This window comes from Arvicola amphibius, chromosome 6, assembly GCF_903992535.2.
Source record: "Arvicola amphibius chromosome 6, mArvAmp1.2, whole genome shotgun sequence".
Lineage (NCBI taxonomy): Eukaryota > Metazoa > Chordata > Mammalia > Rodentia > Cricetidae > Arvicola > Arvicola amphibius.
The window spans coordinates 145979525-145999414 of NC_052052.2; the positions used below are offsets into that span (position 1 = coordinate 145979525).

The 19890-nt window shown below is 45.4% G+C and overlaps 1 protein-coding gene across 6 annotated transcripts; it reads left to right on the forward strand.

Annotated features, from left to right (window-relative positions):
• Positions 1 to 1274: 1274 nt before the first annotated feature.
• Znf169 (zinc finger protein 169) lies at positions 1275 to 18324 on the forward strand. 6 transcript variants are annotated; one of them, XM_038333252.1, is made up of 5 exons: positions 1275 to 1397; positions 5822 to 5907; positions 7768 to 7894; positions 8305 to 8400; positions 15808 to 18324. In XM_038333252.1, exons 2-5 carry the CDS (start codon positions 5875 to 5877, stop codon positions 17766 to 17768), a joined length of 2217 nt encoding a protein of 738 aa, XP_038189180.1. In that variant the 5' UTR covers positions 1275 to 1397; positions 5822 to 5874; the 3' UTR covers positions 17769 to 18324. The 6 variants fall into 6 exon arrangements, with proteins under 6 accessions (XP_038189180.1, XP_038189176.1, XP_038189182.1 ...); XM_038333248.1 differs by having other exon boundaries at positions 1278 to 1500; XM_038333254.1 differs by having other exon boundaries at positions 1278 to 1500; positions 15811 to 18324.
• Positions 18325 to 19890: the final 1566 nt, after the last annotated feature.

Here is a 19890-nt window from a genome sequence, read left to right on the forward strand (position 1 = left end):
ACAATTTGGTCTTTCCTAGGCGTACTGTTGAGCTTTCTTAGCTGAAACGAGAAAGGCTTTGAGGCCAAAATTTGTCTCACTATCGAGGTGAAGCCCTTTCCAGATATTATGTAAAGTTATGAAGGTTTCACTGTTTCATAGAAATAGGTATTATTCCTCACTCCTACAATCCCTTGAACATTTTTCAGTGGCTCTCCCCGACAGTGCAGCTTTGTGTCGGGTGCCATTGGTGTGTGTAGTGTAGTGTGTAGTGTGGTGTGTAGTGTGGTGTATAGTGGGTGCGTGAGGAAGAGGAACCGTTGCACATCTCCGGGTCTGTTTCTTTGCACTGCCGTCGCTTGAACTCGAGCTGCCTTGGTTCCCCAGGACTCTAACTTCGTCTCATTGACCTTCAGGCCCTGCTTGGCTTTGCCTTGTCTGTTCTCGGACCAGGGAGTTTTCTCCTCCACCAGGGAAGTCCGCTGCTCACTTCGTAATCCAGATCACTGATTTCCCTTGTTTCCACGTGCAATGCTTTCACACTTATTGTTTAATAAACTTCATCGTTTTTAAAGATTGATTAATGTGGAAGACTGAATCTGGTCCCTGTTACTTCTGCTCTGTGTTAGTTCACTTTAAAAGTAAATAGGAAATAATATGAAGATACCACTCATGTCAAATTCCTAGAAATACAATTCAAAATTCAAGTTCAAATTAAACTCCTAGTCTTTTTTGTAAAGACTTTGTCGTTCTGTTACAACCAATAAGTGATTTTTGTGTTAGTAAAACAATTTAAAACAGTACAGCTCTGAATGTCTTCAAACTCAGTTTGACCTTGTAATCATTTAAAATATTCAGAATTATTTTCAAGAAACAAGCTCGCCAGCATTTTTGGCATTTAAAAAAGTGAATCGTACACACTGCAGTTTAAAACACAAGATGTCATTTAAAACGGACATGTAAAAAACAAACAAACCAAAAACCAGTGAGGTGGCGGGATGAAGACATCTGGGTAACACAGCTTTCTAAAAGAATTGATTTTTGCCTCCTTAAGTACCTGAACGTTCCTTCGGTTTGGCTTTTCTGATTTTTCAGTTTCTTCAAAATCCTACCCGAGTGTACCGCAACAAGGGAGAGAGTTCTGCAGCCTGAAGCTCCAGGTGCAGCCTCGCCGTCAGCTTGGGGCGTCCTGCTGCATGCAGCATTCTGGGTATTGTAGTTCCTCCATCTCTAGAGCTGCGTGGGTCGTGTAGTGCGCGCGCGTCATCCCGGCCGGTGTACTTCCGCATCCTGCGGTCGTCACCTGTGCCTGCGGACTGTCCTCCAGCGGTTCTGGTGAGCGAGCGGGACGACCCTGGCTTCTGCAAATCCTTCCAGGAGGAGAAGAGTCCAGAGAGCTGGCGTGGGATACCCACAAGGTTCAGGCTTCAGTGTCTGTTGCGTCCTCGATGCGTGGAGTCTTCGGGAGTGGAATCTGCTGCGTTACCCATCTCGGAGGAGGGTCTCGGTGAAGACCCTCGGGTAGGGAGGGGGCTACGTGGGAATGGGATTTGGGGTTCAGTACTTTGTCCAAGACAAGCTGCAGGTTAGTCTGGCCCACGATCTGCTTCCCAGGCTGCACTGTAGGTGTGTCCCCTGTGTTTGTGCACTGTCTGGGAGACTGGATCTGGGGCATCCAGATATCGTCCCTCCACTCCCACCCGCCAGTGAGACTGAGAAGTGAGGGGTAGGAGCCATTCTCCACAGGAACAAACATACGAACTGGTGAGGACGGGACTCTTGGGTGTTAGTCTTGAGGAGCTGCGCCAACCATCTGGAAATACAGCTCGCTCACTGGGACCCAGGTTAGTGCCCGAGGATTGCCTTTGGGGAAAACATAAAAAATTGCCTGATTGAAGGGAACGATAAAGACCAGGAGACAGGGCCAGCACTGAAGCATGGAGCCCTGGTGTGTGCCAAGGCTTGTGTGTTTGTGTGTGAGGGAGGGCGGGGGTTGACCCCTGTACATGTGGGCTTCTGAGTTTGTGCGGCTCCCACGAGTTTGGGACCTTCCAAGAGACTGGAGTGCAGCAAAGAGATAGGACTTCCTCCATGACCCAGGGCTCGTTGGCCGACTCCTTGATCCTGGAGATGTGCCCAGGTCTTTTTTTTTTTTTTTTTCTTTTTCTTTTTAGATCTTTGAGCTAACCATACAATTCATTTTTAGATCTTTGAGCTAACCATACAGTTCATTTTGATCATATTCAACAGCCCACATTCTTCCCAGACCCATCTGCTCTCTCTGCCCACCCATCTTTGTGTCCTTTTTTCTTTCTTTCTGTTTAAAAACCCATTAAGCCGGGCGGCGGTGGCGCACGCCTTTAATCCCAGCACTCGGGAGGCAGAGGCAGGCGGATCTCTGTGAGTTCGAGACCAGCCTGGTCTACAAGAGCTAGTTCCAGGACAGGCTCCAAAGCTACAGAGAAACCCTGTCTCGAAAAACCAAAAAAGAAAAAAAAAAAAAAAACCATTAAGACTAATTTGTGCAGCCCAAATAGCCCCGTATGTGCCACTGGATTGTGATTGGCTTACCAGGGGCTAAATATACTCTTAGAGAAAACTGTCTCTTCCTCTCCCAGCAACTAATAATTGCCAGTAGTTCCATACTAGGGGTGGGTGCCGACCTGCCATCGCCATGCCGAGATCTGGTCTAACTTGGGTTTGCACAGGGTTTATGCATGGTGTGGTGCCTGCTGTGAGTTCTTATGTACAGCTGCCCTGTTGTGGCCAGAAGACATTGTCTCCTTGGAGTCACCCACCATCTCTGCCTCTTATGCTCTTTCTGCTCCCTCTTCCTTAATGATTCCTGAGTCTAGGCTGGGGTTTGTGGTATATGTGTGTTCCTGTTAGGGCTGAACAGTCTGCAGTTTCTTATTCTTGGGTGGGTCTTTCTGTCAGTCATTATCTATTGCAAATAGAAGTGTCTCAAATGAGGGTGGAGAGAAGGCATTCATCTATGGGTAAACCGATAAGTCATCAGGAGTTGGCTTGATACTATGTCCATTTAGCAAAAATAATAGTATTAGGTAAGCCTCTAGGAACTATTGCCTGTCTGATAGGCGCTTGTCCTGATAACAGGTATAGGTTTCAGCTTGTGGAGCGACTCTTAAATCCAAGTAGAAAGTGGTTGGTTGCTCCCATGATGGTTTTGCCACTACTGCACCAGTGGACCTATCTGCGTCTCTTGGCAGGCCAGTCATTATTGTAGTTTGCAGGGCTCATAGCTAGGTGTGATTGATGATGGCAGCCTGCGTAGCACCTTTTAGCTGTTGAAAATTAGCCAACAGAGGTGAAGTTTCCAGGTCAGCACCAGTTTGATTTCTTCATGTTTTATGACTCAAATGTGTGGTGTCTTACCATCAAGTTTTGGAGTTTAACCAAGAGTAGTGGTAATTCCTGTAATGTTTGGGGCCTCGCTGGCTAACAACTCCAAAAGAGGTAGCCCATTCCTAGCAATGGGCTTTTTATTTGTTAGTCTCTGGTATCTACTGATATTGATATTCATTTCTAACACACACTGTATATTTCTATCAAAAATATTTCGTGTTATGTATCCCTCTCCCCCAGGATTTATTATTTTTCACTTTACAATATGGAAACATTGCGGTCATTCCCAGAAGTATAACAGCTCTGAAGTTTCATGGATTCATAACCTAGATATATGACTTGTAAATGAGTGAATTATCCTGCACCCAGATCTCTCCTCAAAGTGTGGATTTCTTTGGAACTGGCTCCTTTCTGGAGCCCTATGTCAGAGCCTGTTTGTGAGTCCAGTTGCTCCTGCACCCCTCTGGGCAAATACCAGTTCTGGTTTGTCTCTTCCGAATCACCGAACAAGGCTGTTGTAGAACGCTACCCCTGAGTGTAACAGTCGCCATCTTCATCAGTTTGGACTACTTGCAACAGAGTCATTTGGCTCAGTTTTATGGGGACGGATTTCTAAGTTTGCCTGCCCCGCCTCCAGTGCAGCGTTGTCCTGATTTCTGCTTTGTAAGTGGTGAAGGCTGGCAGTGTTTGGTCTCGTTCTTCTGAATCATATTAACTCTTTTGTGTCTTTCGTCTTTTCCCGTGAATTTTAGACTTTAAAAATATCTATAAATTAATTTCCCAGGATTTTTATGGGGATGTCTTTGTATCTGTGGCCCAGGTTGGGGAGAATTGACACCTTAAAAATGCTGAGTTTTCCTACTTTAATTTATTCTTCATTATTTTGATCTTTCATTTCTTTTTTTTGTTTTTTTTTATTTTTTAAAATATTTATTTATTTATTATGTATACAGTATATGCCTGCAAGCCAGAAGAGGGCATCAGACCTCATTACAGATGGTTGTGAGCCACCATGTGGTTGCTGGGAATTGAACTCAGGACCTTTGGAAGAGCAGGCAGTGCTCTTAACCGCTGAGCCATCTCTCCAGCCCTGATCTTTCATTTCTTTCAACAAAGTTTTGTAGTTTTCCTCATAGCCATCTCATAATTAAAAATTATGCTTAATATTATGTTTGGATGTTATTGTAAATGTTGTTTTGTTTTAATCACAAATTCCAGTGGTTCATTGCTAGTGTATAGGAAAGTAATATTTATTTTATTATTAACTTTGTGTCTATTAGTTAAAATAACTTGCTTTAGGAATTTATTGATTTTATGGGTTATTTCTCCACAAACACTCATGCCATCTATAGATGAGGTCAGAGTTTGTTTTTCACTGACTGCTTAAAATAATTCTCTTATTAGGTTCACATGTTACACTTGATTGACATGTCTTTTTTTTTTTTTTTGGTTTTTTTGAGACAGGGTTTCTCTGTAGCTTTGGAGCCTATCCTGGAACTAGCTCTTGTAGACCAGGCTGGCCTTGAACTCACAGAGATCCACTTGCCTCTGCTTCCTGAGTGCTGGGATTGAAGGCATGTGCCACCACCGCCCGGCCTTGTCATGTCTTTTAAGTACTTTTTTTTATTCCATAAGAGCTTCCCTCCATGATATTTTAATACTTTTATTTGTTGAGGATATCATATTAATCAGTAATTATACATATCAATTCATTATTCAGAACTTTTGGTTCTTACTGTTCTTTTCCTCTGAATTGCAAATGTCCTGATCTCACTTAATGATATTTATAGTTTATAATGTGTCTCATGCTCCATTTATATTTAACTCTCGCTTGTTGTCTCTTTTCCTCATTCATGCGTGTAAGCCAATATCCAGCCCAGGTCACATAGCTCATGTGAGGAACGATTTTCTCCTGTCTTTAATTGGGGAAAGAGCACCTTCTATTTCTTCCTCACACAGTCTGCTTATGAAGTCAACTTTCAACGCAGAGGGCAAAGGCTCATGACGAACTCTATACATTTCAAATCTTGGGGTCCTCATCTTTGATTTCTGAGTGGGTGTAGCCAGAGTCACGTGAGGAAAGACCAGGTTCTGCTCAGCTCCCCTTCTTCCCCAGACCTACATTTTCTAATTCTGCTTTGGACTTCCTGGTGCTGTTCTTTAGCCTCTGGGCAGGGATGGATGCTTCTGTTTTCAGCGCACTGGGGAACTTCATTCTCAGAGGGAGTGCTCACAGACAGACACTTTGAGTTTACCCCGGAGGATGGAGGCCCCAGTATTCAGCCAGAGATGGGCTTTGACCTCATGACTGACTCAGACTTGTGGATTCTCTTCACTGGTTAAGAATGGGCTGCAGAGATGTCTCTGTCAGCCTGGCGACCTCACTTCTACCAAGTCCCTGTCTTCTACTGAACTGGGAGACTGGGATATGAAGGGCTGTCTTCCTAAGTGCCTTTCTTTTTTTCTTCTTCCTCAGATTGGACTCTGCGAGCAGACTCTTGTCCAGAGAGAGGGTTCCAAGAGTGCACGATGGCCCCAGGGCTCCTGACAACCAGAGACAAAGTAAGTCCCGCCATTTCTCATGTCCCTCTTCTCTTTTCCTCTCTGCAGTCTTCCTTGTGGGTGTTTGGCAGTGCTTGCCCCCACCTGGGAGGTCTTACCTGGAGCTCTCTATAAAATTTCTTTGCTTCATTCATGCCCAGAGCATTTACTAAGTAGCTAACGGTGATTATCACATGACTAATGTAAAAATACAGGATATGTAGGCTAATGTACCCCGTGATTCCCGAGGCCTAAAAGATGTATATGAAGGCTGTGCGCACACAACAGATGTCAACCTTGGGTGTCATTCTTCAGAAGTCATCCATTTCGTTCTTTTGAGACGGCGACTCTCACTGAAATCCGGGGCTCACCGAATAGGTGAGACCGGCTGGCTGTGTGCTCTGTGTGCTCCACTGCCCAGCGCTGAGCTTCCAGCACCTGGCTTTTTGCATGGATGCTGGGAGTCAAGCTCAGGAGCCTGTGGTTTCAAGGCCAGCCCTTTGCCACAGCTGCCCTCCCAGGCTCCTGATTGGCTTTTGAAGGGGTTTGCAAACTGGGGAGTTGTCGGAGACATTCTTATAGGAGTGGCTCAGGAAGCCTCACCCTTCTCAGATCTCGGGACTGCAGGCTGTTCACTGTGTTGGAAGCTTACAGTCGCAGTAGCCTTTGAATGCGTTGGTTTCTCCATGTACCGGTGAAGATTCTATACCTGCTGTCTATGTGTGGCTCATGGATAACTTTGGTTTTATGGCCACCATGCTTTGTGTTTGAGTTTTTTTTTTTATATACACTCTCCTTAACTTACGATGGGACTATGTCCTGAGGAGCCCATTATAACGTGAATGTACTGTGAGTAGAAAGTGGGTTTAATACACCTGCTCTACCAAGCCTAAGAGCTTAGCCTCACAGGGCACCGTGGAGCACCAGTTTCTTACCCTTGTGGTAACTAGGAGCTGTTCTTCCTTACTGCTGGCTAGCACTGTACAAATGTAATACCATATATGTGTGCTCAGGAAGAAATCAGAATCCAGAGAATCGTTTCTACTGCATGTAGCCTTTATACCACTGTAAAATTAAGAGTATAGGTTGGACTGTTTTAAGTAGAGGAACCACCCATACTTAAAAAGTGGGAGATGATGCTTAAAAGCCTGAATTGGGCTGGGGTGAAGGGTCAGCTGATAATATTCTTACAAGTGTGAGGACCTGAGTTTGATTCCCCAGAACCCATATTTAAAGAAAAAAAAAAAGAGTCAGGGAACGCTGGAGAAGTGGCTCAGAAAGGAAGAGCCTTAGTTGCGACTGGTGGTGGTGGCACACTCCTTTAATCCCAGCACTCGGGAGGCAGAGGCGGGCGGATCTCTGTGAGTTCGAGGCCAGCCTGGTCTACAAGAGCTAGTTCCAGGACAGGCATCAAAGCTACAGAGAAACCCTGTCTCGAAAAACCAAAAACAAAACAAAAAACCATACCTAATCTTAGCTACTCAGGAAGCTGAGGTAGGAGAGTGGGAAGTTGAGCTAGCATGGACAGCGTAGCAAGAATCACTTCAAATACAATAAAATGAAAAAGTTGAAGGATTCAGGCTTCTTGATTTAATGCCTTGCTATATAGCTGTAATAATTAACACTGGTTTATTTTTTGAAGGTCTTGTATATGCCTAGATCAATAGAGCAGAACAGGAAACCCTGCATTTCTAGGTTTCCATGTACGGAACTGGCATTCATATACGGAAGGAGTTGTCTCCAAGATGCAGAAACAAGGCCTGTGCACTTCATGTTGTTGCACCAGGTCGCCATAGTATTACCGCCTTGGTTCTGGATAGTGACTTAAACTGCTGTTAGCTAGGTGGTTCTTTTATGAGCAGGAATGTATTTTTGTTATAGGCGCTAATGGCTTTCCATGATGTGGCTGTGGCTTTCAACCAGATGGAGTGGGAACTGTTGAGTCCTGCACAGAGGATTCTGTACAGGGACGTGATGCTGGAGAATTACAGCCACCTGGTCTCCCTGGGTAAGGCCGTCGTGATTTAGGTCTCAGACTTTTCCTGTGGGCATCTTAAACATCTGTGTAGCAGCCAATGTGTTCCCTTCTTCAGACTGTCCATATTTTGTAGTGAAGTTGTGTGTGTGTGTGTGTGTCTGCAGTGAGTGACAATGTACTTCTAGGCCTCTTTCTAGGCTACCCTTTCAAATATGGGAGGAACTTTGTTTATTCAAGCCTAGGGCATGATCACCCTGCTTTTGACCCAGGGTCCCCTGCCTTGTTCATTCTTTCTCATTTCTCCCATCTGGGTGATATTCTTTCGGCATCTCTGCACTTCCCTTCTGGGTATATGCCATTTTCTGCATTGGCCTGGAGTTCGATTTAGCCTCTTAAGTCACTAGCCTCAAGGCTTCTTTGGTTTTGTTTCTTGTGACTAGGAATTGCATTTTCCAAACCCAAACTCATCACACAGCTGGAACAAGGGGCGGAACCCTGGAAAGATGGCAGTGAATGCCTTCTGGACCTTTGTCTGGGTAAGTGAAAGGCGGGTCAGGTGATGAGGATGAGGGTACTGGGCACCAGGGCAGTGAAAGATGGGCAGGTGATGAGGATACGGGGCACTGAGGAGCTCAGCAGGCCAGGAAGGCATGCTAGGGGGAGCTCTCCTCCCAGGGCTCTAGGTAAGGCTATGTAGCATTCCCTCCCTCCCTCCCTCCCTCCCTCCCTCCCTCCCTCCCTCCCTCCCTGTCCTGCTTGCCAGGACAGGGCTCCCCTGGAGGTGTACCTCACCAGGGCACCTGACTTCTCTGCTTGGCACCAGCAGCACAATTAGGGGTTCTTCTTGTGCTCTTGCCAGCCTCACTCTTGATTTTCAAAACAGTGCCTGCCTTTCCAGACTAACTAGGCTGCTCCTGCTGAATGTTCTTCAGTTTCTGTTCTTGACTCGGCAGCTGCTGTATATCACACCCATCCTGTAGATTACCATAACTTTGTTTTCTTTGTGATGGTTTAATTAAGATTACAGTAAAATGTGAAGAACTGTAGCAATCTGGTTTCCCTGTGGTCTAGGAGCTCATTGTCCACCAGGGGGCAGGCTCGTTCCTTCTCAGACTGGCCTAGTCCATTGTCCACCAGGGGGCAGGCTCGTTCCTTCTCGGACTGGCCTACTTCTCTGCCTCCTTCTGGGTTCCTACCCCGGGTCCTTCAGAATACCACATTACTTTGCACGTTTGTAAATTTCCTCACTTATAGTGTGTACTTCCCAATTCCTGACAATTAGTACTGTCACTCTGTACTTTTATAACACTTGTGGAAGTGTGCAGGAATCATAGCTAGGACTGAAGTAGCTGGTTCACACACATTTGTAACTTGGGGTTGATTAGATAAGCCAGCTTGTGTCTGAAGCTCCAGCGGCAGTGTGAGAATCCTTTTGACACATCCTTACCAACATTTGGTATTGTCCGACCTCACTTCCCCATCTTTTTGGACTCTCTTGGTTTTAGGTGGCCAATATGAGCATCTTCTCATGCTGTCTGTGCCTTCTTCTGGGAAAGATTTGACTACTTTAGACATCTGCCCACTTTTCACTTACATTTTTTTTCTCTTTTGTTATTGATTACAATTGTAGAATTTCTCCAAAACATTTAGGTATTTAATCCAACCCAATGAATAGTCATATAATTTCATATGAATATTAGAATGTACAGGCAATTTTTTGCCGGCCTTTTTTTCATGAATTTATTTTCACTTAACTGGCATTTAAAAATGCTTCTAAGTGAGGGTCTCACTGTATAGCCCTGGCTGGCCCAGAACTTCCCATGTAGACCAGGCTAACTTTGCGCTCACAGAGATCTGCCCGCCTCTGTCTCCTGAGTCCTGAGATTAAAGGTGTACCCACCGTGCTCTTGTTTTTTACCTTTTTCCTTCTAAATAAACCATATGGGGGATGTTATGCTTTATATCAAACTCTGACTTTATCGTCTGAGGCATATTAACATATACTATAAAATACTATTAAGATATGAATATTAAGAAATAGGGCGTGTTTTAAGGTAAACTATTAGAAGTGAGAATCATACGCTCTGTTAGAACTGACACGGGGAGCACACCCCTTCTCCCCAGACTTCCCGTCCATCTTACCACAACTCCTGCTTTCCAGCCTCCTTGCCCTCCTTTTCCTTTCTTTCAAAAAAGCAGAATATTTTCTTACTTCTTTGAGAATTTCATGTGCACATACAGTGTATTTTGATCATATTCCCTCCATTCCTCTCCCCTCACTCCTTCCAGATCTCCCCAACTCAGGACATTTCCCAACTTCATGCCCTTCTTTCCTTTCCTTTTAAATATAGCTCAACAAGTCCTGTTTGTGTTGCCTGTGTGTTCATGGGTACGAGACCAGACCACCCACTAGAGTGTGGTAGACCTACCAGGACTACAGCCTTAAAGGAAGCTGACTCTCCCTCCCCAGAAGCCAGCAACTGCCAATACTATCTCCTCCTTTCTAATGTTTTTTCCCGGTTATAGATTTGTTTGAATTTTCTAGAACTTGTTAATTAATTCATACATGATATAACTGTTTTCTACACTTAGCATAATTACTTCCCATTTTATACATATGGTGTATGTCAATAACATTTTTATTGGTGAGTAGAGTTACTTTATATTGCTATATCATAACTTACTTAACTACTGACTTGTATTTTAGTGTTTAGCATAAATAGGGTACATATTTCTTAAAATGATATTAAATAGTACCCAGAATCTAAACCATTTGGTATAGAATAAAAAAATATCACCCATCGTAGGAAGAGCCAGGAAATTACAACTTAAAGATGACAATGAGCTGATGAAGGGGGGTAATCAGAGATTAGATTTCAGCCTGTAGATGCAGCACTGTGAACTTAGCACTGGACCGAGGAAGGAGGATGGCAAGTTCAAGGTCAACCTGCACAATTGTGAGACCTTAATAAAATATAAAGAGGGCTGGGGGCATGGTTCATGAATAGAGCACTTGCCTAGCACGCACAAGGTCTTAGGTTTGATCCCTAATGGTGTAGGAGGTCCTTCTGTTTGTGTGTTGCTTTCATTGGTTAATGAATAAAGAAACTGCCTTGGTCTAGTTGATAGGGCAGAACTTAGGTAGGCGGGGAAGACAGAACTGAATGCTGGGAGGAAGAGAGGTGGAAGAAGAGAGAGACTCCATGAAGCCACCAGAGACAGACGTGCTGAATCTTTCCCGGTAAGCCACTGTCATGTGGCGATATACAGATTAATAGAAATGGGTTAAATCAAGATGTGAGAGTTAGCCAATAAGAGGCTAGAACTAATGGGCCAAGCAGTGATTTAATTAATCCAATTTTTGTGTGGTTATTTCGGGGCTAAGCTAGCTGGGCAGCTGGGACAAACAAGCGGGCCCACCTCCAACATCCTAGCCTAGTACTGAATAAAAAAGCATCCTAAGCGTTTTCAACCTATTACACATGCTCTTGAAATAAAAGCATAAAATATCAGTAAAGAATTATTTTATATAAAAAATTTGCATTTGTGTTACTGAAATATACAAGAGAAAATGTGAACTCATTGGATGGGCCTAGCTATAGAGTTGGAGTGACGAATGGAATCTGTGAACTTGTTTTATGTGCTGAGGCAGGGTCTCACTCTGTAGCCCTGTCTGGCTTTGATCTCATAGGGATCCACTTGCCTCTGCCTCCTGAATGGTGGGATTAAATATGGTCACCATGACATCCAAGTGGAATCAGTGAACTTAATTCCAGAACAATAAAATATCATAAATCTGAACAAAGAAGGAAAATAAACTGAAAAAAGAATGATTTCAGAGACTTCTGGTATAAAAACCAAGAAAACAATATTTATGTCATCAGAATCCAGAAAGGATAATGAAAAATATTTGAGAAAATCATGATTGAAAACTTCTTAAACTTTGTAAAAGATATAAACATATAGATACAAGAAGCCATAGAAACATTAAATAAACATATATACATAAACACTAATTCACATGATAATTACAATTCTGGAAACTTAAAAAAAAAAGGGTAAAAATCTGGAAGGCAGCCAGTGAGGAAAAAAAATGTCTTTCCTACAGAGGATTTTTCATGTGAACTAATTAGGCCAGTGAGGACATGGCAAGAATTTTCTTCAAGTGCTGAAAGGATTATAAATTCTATACCTAGCAAAACTACCCGGAGGGGCGAAAGGCAATGGGTGCATTGGCCCTAAAGGAAATAAAGAACTGGGACACATCCATGTTGGTCTGTAGGTAAGGAAATTCTTCAGAGAGAAGAAAATGGCAAAAGAAGATCCTTCTCTCATCCATAAGACCAAAACCACCAAACAAACCCCAAAATAACAGCGGCAAAAAACAATAAAAAATAAGAGAATTCCTAGAGCAGGGGGTTAGAAAAAAGAAAAAAAAACAATAAAGAGAAAAAAGGGCACCACAGCTTTACATAAAAAATTTTAGAAGCTTTACTTACAAAATTTTTGCAGTCATATTGATGATTAACTAATAAGTTTTTACCGTTAAAAAAAATGGTATTACAAACGAGCGTGGGAGCTAAGGAGGCCTAAGTGAAGGTGATCTTTCTGTATTCAAGTGGTGAATGTTGACAGGTATGCTGTGATCTTTCCCCCATGTGGACATTTCTTTGAGCCTTATGTATTAGGGTTAGGATATTCCTATTCTACCCCGAGGTAGAATGGCGTGATAGACAAGTAAACCACAAGCTAGGAAGACAAATACCATTAATGCTTAAGGCTCATAAATAATCCTCTTGGGCTTGTTCTGCTCTCAGGCTCACAGGGGCAATGGCCAGCCCCCCCACCAACTTGAGGCAGGGGTTCCATTCCTAGAATTCTGCCAAGCCCCATCCCATGCCATCCGCCAGGAGTAGAATGCCCTCCAGAACCACTGTTGTACCCTTGAAACCAAGAGTGGAGGTCCGATTACCCACTTAGTTGTGGACTTCACATCTGCGATAGAAGTGGCAATGATTTGATTTGATTTGGTGTCATTCTCCCCTTTTTGAAGCACAGTGCATGTTTACATCAGAATAGGTCTGCTAAAAATTTAGAACCAAGTTAGTAAATGAGCTGAACAGACAGGTCTCAAAAAGAAGAAATGCAAGTGAACAATGATGTGAAGCAGTGTCCAACACCAGGGAGTTGGAAAATAAAGCTGCTTTGAGATTCTGTCTCACTCCCATCAGAATGGTTATCGTCAGTAAAAACACCCCCTCCCCAGCAAATTCAAGTGAGGATGTGGGCAAAAGGAACTTCTACACACTGCCAGTGAGAACATAAACACAGGAGCTTCTGTGGAAATCAGTATGCCATTCCTCAAGAAACTAAAAATAGAACCATTGTATGACTCAGCTCTATTGCTCTCAGGTATATACCGAGAGAATCTGCAGGCAAGTGAACACAGCTGGGAATCAAGTTCAACAGAAGCCAGAGTTCACAAATAGTGCGTGCCTCCTCCTTATAGATGGAACCTAAAGTTCTCTCTCTCTCTCTCTCTCTCTCTCTCTCTCTCTCTCTCTCTCTCTCTGTACATCACAAAACTTAACAGGGTATCAGTCATAAAGGTGGGGAGGACACTTGAGTTAAGTAGAAACTAGAGAAGGTAATGGAACATACGTAATAAGAAAGCAGAAGTTGGAAGAAAGAAACAGCTAGAGGGGTAGAGGGAAGTTCGTGGGGGAGGAAATGAGAGGGTGCAATGACATATGTAGGAAGATGCCATGATGAAAAACCTTAACCTAAGAAGTCTGTAATACTAAAGAAGTAAGTTCTTCTACCCAAAGCCGTAGGTTCCAGGAAGCACGACAACCTTCCTTCACTTTATCCTACTCCCTGCTCTCTTTCGGCTCCAAGTGCTGTGTTTCTGGCACTGTAATCCCATGCCTGTTCAGACTTCTGCGATTATGCGTGGTTATATGGTTCATAAAAGGCTGTTTAGCGATGCTCTTAGTGTTCTCTTAGGACAAAGCTTTCTCACCTGCCCAGTATGCATAAACAGAATTTCCCTTTTTGTCTTAACAATTCTACTAATTTCTTCCTGCATTTTCCATTAAGAGGTAAGGACAATCCAGGCTACAACTTTAATACTTGAATTAGAAATCTCTGCTAACCATTTTACTGCACCTAAGCGCTACTCTTCCCCAAACACGGGAGTACAGTTCGAAACTTGTTTTCCATATTTCCTCCCAGTGACTCCCTTTAGTGGCAGTTTAGGCCTTTTTAGCGCGTATACGACAACTTTCCTAGCCTGTCACCCACTTCTGAAGCAACTGTTGTTTTACAGTCTGGAAGGCGAGGAGGAGCAGCATTAGTGATTGTCGAGAAGAGCCTGTTTGGCTAGCAGGGACACCCAGAGAGCCAGCTCACTGAATGGTTTTCTTAGGAGAAATAACAGTGGGGACGTACGTGGACTTAGGTGCTAGGAAGGGAGCATCATGATACCATTCTTCTTTGGCCATTTATTTACTCTCTTATTTTATTTATTTATTCTTTCTTTCTTTCTTTCTTTCTTTCTTTCTTTCTTTCTTTCTTTCTTTCTTTCTTTCACATCCTGGCCACAGTTTCTCCTCCCCATCTCCTCGCAGTCCCTCCCCCCTCACTCCCTCTGTTTCTGTTTAGGAAAGGGCAGGTCTCCCATGAGCATCAACAAAACATGACTTACCAAGTTGCAGCAAGACTAAGCACCTTCTCATGTATTAAGGCTGGACAGTATGAGGAGTAGGGTCCCGAAAGTCTGCAAAAGAGTCGGAGACAGCCCCTGTTCCCACTGTTAGAAGTCCCACAAGAGGACCAAGCTACACAACTATAACATCTATGCATAGTGCCCAGATCAGTCCCATGCAGGCTCCCTGGTTGTCGGTTAGGTCTCTCTGAACCCCTATGAGCCGTGGTTACTTGATTCTATGGGTTTTCTTGTGGTGTCCTTGACCCCTCTGGATGTCCAACTGTTATTTTAGATCAGATCAAACGAATCACTGATGTGGATCAGGGCTCCGGAAACATCTCTGGTAAAAGGTTCTGCAGTGTGTATTGTAGACTCTGTGGATGTGCTCCTTGTAATGACTGCTCTTTGGTACTGGACTGTTAAAGGGGATGTAAGTGGTGCATTAATAATTGACGGAGGTCCCACAGCGGTCTAGAAGACGGGCGGCAGACCTATTGCCGATGGGTCATGAAACATGTCACACTTTGTGTTGGTCAGAAAGAATCAGGTAGGTCTAGAAAGGCTGGTCGTGATGAGTCCTCAATCAGAGCTCAAAGGATTTTATAATCCGCTCCAATAGACAAGAAAGACCCAGTCGTGGTGGCACAGGTGAACTAACTTGTTATCGCCCAGGCAAGTACTGTTAGTAGAGGGAAGCATTTCTTTTTTATGACTTGAAGAAAATCCAAGAAAGTCTTGGCTTAATTAGGTCACCGGGAGCCATATTTCTCTAAGGGGTAGCAGGTCTAGGCCATGGCGCCTCCCTTAACTGCTCAAACACCCTGTTTGCTGAAAAGAAAACCCAGTTCGTTCCCTGTTTGCATATGGGGTGAGGGAGCACTCAGTTTAGTATCACACAGGGGTCCCTAAGATTATTTCAATCTGCCTCTCTCATCTGGGGAAACCTTTAGGTAGATGACTTCAAAATTGTCACTTTCTTTCAGAAGAAAGAAGAAAGAGCTCATTGAGTAAAAACAAGTATTTGTGGATGTTCGCACCCCTATTAGCGACTCTAATTGCAGTAGTTTACAGAGCTGTCAACGCCCATGAAGCTTTTCAGGGTTGTAGTTTCCTGACGTTCAGAGCTGTGTGAGGGCTGTTTGTAAAGGGAGTGTGTGAGCATCTGAGGAATTACAGTTGGGGAAATGTTACTACCCACCGGCATCTCGGAATCTGACCAATGCTTTCTCTCTAGCAGAACCCAGGACAGAATTAGAGCCCGGTCTCTCCTGCCCGATATCCTTTGCTAGTCCCGACGTCCTCAGAGTGTGTGTGCTGAGTGAACACCCCCCTCAGACTTTCCCAAGCCCGCCAGCAGGCAGCAACCTCCAGCCGGAAGCTCCAGGCTGTTGTAGCAGTGAAAGAGATGAAGAGGGGGCCAGCAGCGATGCTCTGCTGCAGAGAGCGAGTCCAGCCGGGATCCTGCAGACACTGTTTAGCCCGTGTCAAGGTCAGGCAGTGTACTGGGTGGAAGAAGGCAGCAGGAAACAAACAGACGTTGATGTGGCCCCAGGAGGCATCCCCGAGAAGGCAGGCACAGTATTGAAAGGGTCCGACGGGTCGGAATCTGGAGCAGTTCTACAGGGAGCATTTCCTCCAGGGCTTCCCGATGCCACCAGCCTTTTCAGCCCTCAGAAGCATCATGACTATCCTGACTGTGAAACAGGCTTTTGCCAGAGATCAGACCTCATGAAGCCCCAGGGGATGCAGGGAGGCGAGAAGCCTTACTCGTGTGCTGAGTGCGGGCACCAGTTTACTCTGAAGGCTTCCCTCACGGTCCATCAGAGGAAACACTCGGGAGAGAAGCCGTATGTGTGTGGGGAGTGTGGGCGAGGCTTCATGTATTTATCCTCTCTCAACAACCACAAGAAGATCATTCACTCCGGAGAGAGACCCCTTGTATGTCCGGAGTGTGGGCGAGGCTTCCGCCAGAAGGTGGACCTCCTCCTTCATCAGAGGACTCACCTGGACAAAAAGCCCTTCGTGTGCCCCGAGTGCGGGAGAGGTTTTTGCCGAAAGGCCTCGCTGCTGCAACACAGGTGGAGCTCCCACTCTGACGACAACCCCTTCATCTGCTCCGTGTGTGGGCGTGGCTTCCGCCTCCTCTCCAGGCTCCTCACGCATCAGATCACACACTCTGGGGAGAAGCCCTATGTTTGTGCTGAGTGCGGGCAACGCTTTGGCCAAAAGGGCACGCTCATCCGACACCAGAAGACACACACCGGGGAGAAACCTCACGTGTGTCGCCAGTGTGGCTGGAGTTTTACTCAGAAGGTCAACCTCATTAGGCACCAGAGGATTCATACCGAGGAGAAGCCTTATCTGTGCTCCGAGTGTGGGCGAGCCTTTGAATTCAAGTCCCTGCTCACACGACACCAGAAGACACACATGGGAGAGAAGCCGTATGTGTGCCCCCACTGCGGCAGGGGTTTCAGCCAGAAGTTCAACCTCATCGGGCACCAGAGGATTCACACGGGGGAGCTCCCTTTTCTGTGCCCTGAGTGTGGGCGTGGTTTTGTAAAGGAGGCCACGCTGATCAGACACCAGAGAACCCACGCAGGGTGGCAGAAGCCTTACCAGTGCCCCGAGTGTGGACGAGCCTTTGAATTCAAATCACTGCTCACCAGACACCAGAAGATACACACAGGGGAGAAGCCGTATGTGTGCCCCCAGTGCGGAAGGGGTTTCAGCCAGAAGTTCAACCTCATCGGGCACCAGAGGACACACACAGGGGAGAAGCCCTACGTGTGTGCGCAGTGTGGCCGGAGCTTCAGGCAGAAGTTCAACCTCCTTAGGCACCAGAGGATTCATACGGGAGAGAAGCCTTACCTGTGCGCCGAGTGTGGGCATGAGTTTAGAAAGAAGGTCTCTCTCATCAGACACCAGAGGAGCCACGGAGAGGAGAAGCCTTACCGGTGCTCCGAGTGTGAACGGGCATTTGAGTTTAAGTCGCTCCTCATTAGGCACCAGAAGACGCACACGGGAGAGAAGCCCTACGTGTGTGCCCAGTGTGGCAAGGCTTTTAGCCAGAAGTTCAACCTCATTGGGCACCAGAGGAGCCATACCGGGGAGAAGCCTTACCTGTGCCCCCAGTGCGGGCGCGCCTTTGCCTTTAAGTATCTTCTCACCCGACACCAGAGGAGACATTCTAAGTAGGAGCTTTACGTGAATGTGTGTGTGTGTGTGTGTGTGTGTGTGTGTGTGTATTGGATGGAATGCCAGACCTCTCTGACTGGAGGACTCAGTCCAGTCCACAGAGCCATTTGGGCGTGGCTTTGGCTTTAACTCTGCCCTCATTGTAGGCCCACTCTGGGAAGAAGCCCTACACGTGCAGGGATTGTGGTGGGGTGGGGGTGCGGCAGGCGCAGGCTTCAGCCAGACGTTGCACCCCTGCAGACATAAGGGGGACCATGTGGCTGGCTATCAACTCCTAGCTTGAGAGGTGTTTGCCTGTCCTGTTCCTTCCTTTCCCCAAGAGCACGAAGCTGGCAGAAATCACTAGTGAAGGTTCCATTTTTTTTTCCCTGAAATGGAATGAGGAAAAGAAAGCCCTTGCTTGTTCGTGAAATCACTGGTTTATGATTTACTTTCCTCAGTTATCTGTGTAAGTTAATTTTCTGGGCTCCCTAACAAAATGCCCCAGATGGTGTGATTTAGGCAGAGATGTACATTGCTGTGTATGCGGAGCCTGGGAGCCCTCTCAGACTGGCTCAGGTGTGGCTCCAGCCACACCTCTCTTTAGCTGATGGATGAACGGCTTCCGGTTGTGTTGTGCTCCCACCGTCAGTCTCCTTTGACTATGCTTTCCTGGTGCCTGTTCCTCCCAGACAGGGCCACACCAGAGGACCTTGTTCAACTTTGGTTGCTTCTTTAAATGTCATACATCAAGTCACATCCCATCAGAGGTCAGGGATAAATCAGTATTCACACTGGGGGTTTGTGACTCAGCCAACAGCTAGCTCTCCCTGCAGCACCAGAGTTGATGTTTGCACATACAAAATACAAAACATATTCACAGCATCCCCAGACCTCAAAGCCTTAGCTCACTTCAGCGTCAACTCTAAACTGAAAATCTCTAATATAAATATCTCAGTCAAGTCTGGGTGAGGCTTTAAGTCCAGTTCACCTGCAAACCATATTTCTGTCTGCAGTTCTATGAAATCCAACATAGAATTTGCTTCCAAATTCCAATGGCCAGACAGATACAGGTTAGATATTCTTTATTTTATTGTTTTTATTGAGCTATACATTTTTCTTATTCCAAATGGGAAACGTTGGAAAGACCCGAGGAGTGATGGTCCCAGTGTCAGGTACAAGCCTAGCAGGGTAAAGTCTTAGGGTCCTTGAGTCTCAAGAATAACAGTTGACTCAATGTTCTGTCCCCTGGCTCACAGGGATGACAGGTAATATTGTTTCCCTAGGCCTGAGCCATGGACACTGAGGAGACATATTTGACCTCACTCCAGACCTGTTCTTTCTGGCCTCTGGTCAGAGTAGCGGCCCTGATCTATTTGAAACCATACTTGCCCCCATTTTCCTCTTCTTTTCTTTTCTTTTTCCCCCTCCTCTTCCTTTTTCTGTGTGTATATTTATGTACCAGGCTGGCCTTGAACTCACAGAGATCCACCTGCCTCTACCTCCCCAGTGCTGGGATTAAGGGTGTGAGCCACCACACCAAGCTCTTCCCTTTTCTTCAAGATGAGCACATGCGCACAGCTCGGAGCTCCACTATTGCTTTCTTTAGAATCTCAGAAGCCCTGAAGTCTGTCTTCATTTTGCCCCAACCTCTTTCCTTGTCCACAAAGGCTAGAAAGTGCTGGGTGAGGTGGCTAATTGTCCCTGTGGTTTATATTCAACACTAATCTCTTTAGAAAATGGTTTCAGCCATCTACTGTTTCCTCCACAACACACTTTCATGGCTTAAAAAAGCCTATACATACAAGGGGAAATTTTTCCAAAATTTAAAGTTCTAAATATGTTTGCTCAACAATATCCTCAATTTTGTCTCTGTCTTCATGCTTTCTGGATGCAAGGGCAAATAAGGCCATAGTTTGATCATCTGTGTAGAATTCTCACCTGAGTTTTTGTACTTGCATTACTCAAAATACCTCCATATGGGGCCAACAAAATGGCTCACCAGGTAAAGGCATGTGCCACAGACGCCTGAGCACCCAGGTTTGATCCCTGGAATCCTCACAGAAGGGGAGAACCAACTCCACAAAATGACCTCTGACCTCCACTCGTTCTGTGGCATGTGCACCCTCAGTAACAGTGATAA

Coding starts and splice junctions, on each gene's coding strand:
- Znf169 (XM_038333252.1), top strand. CDS start 5,875: ATGGCCCCAGGGCTCCTGACAACCAGAGACAAA. Junction 5,908..7,767: donor TCCTGACAACCAGAGACAAA/GTAAGTCCCGCC, acceptor TTTTTGTTATAG/GCGCTAATGGCTTTCCATGA. Junction 8,401..15,807: donor CCTTCTGGACCTTTGTCTGG/GTAAGTGAAAGG, acceptor CTTTCTCTCTAG/CAGAACCCAGGACAGAATTA.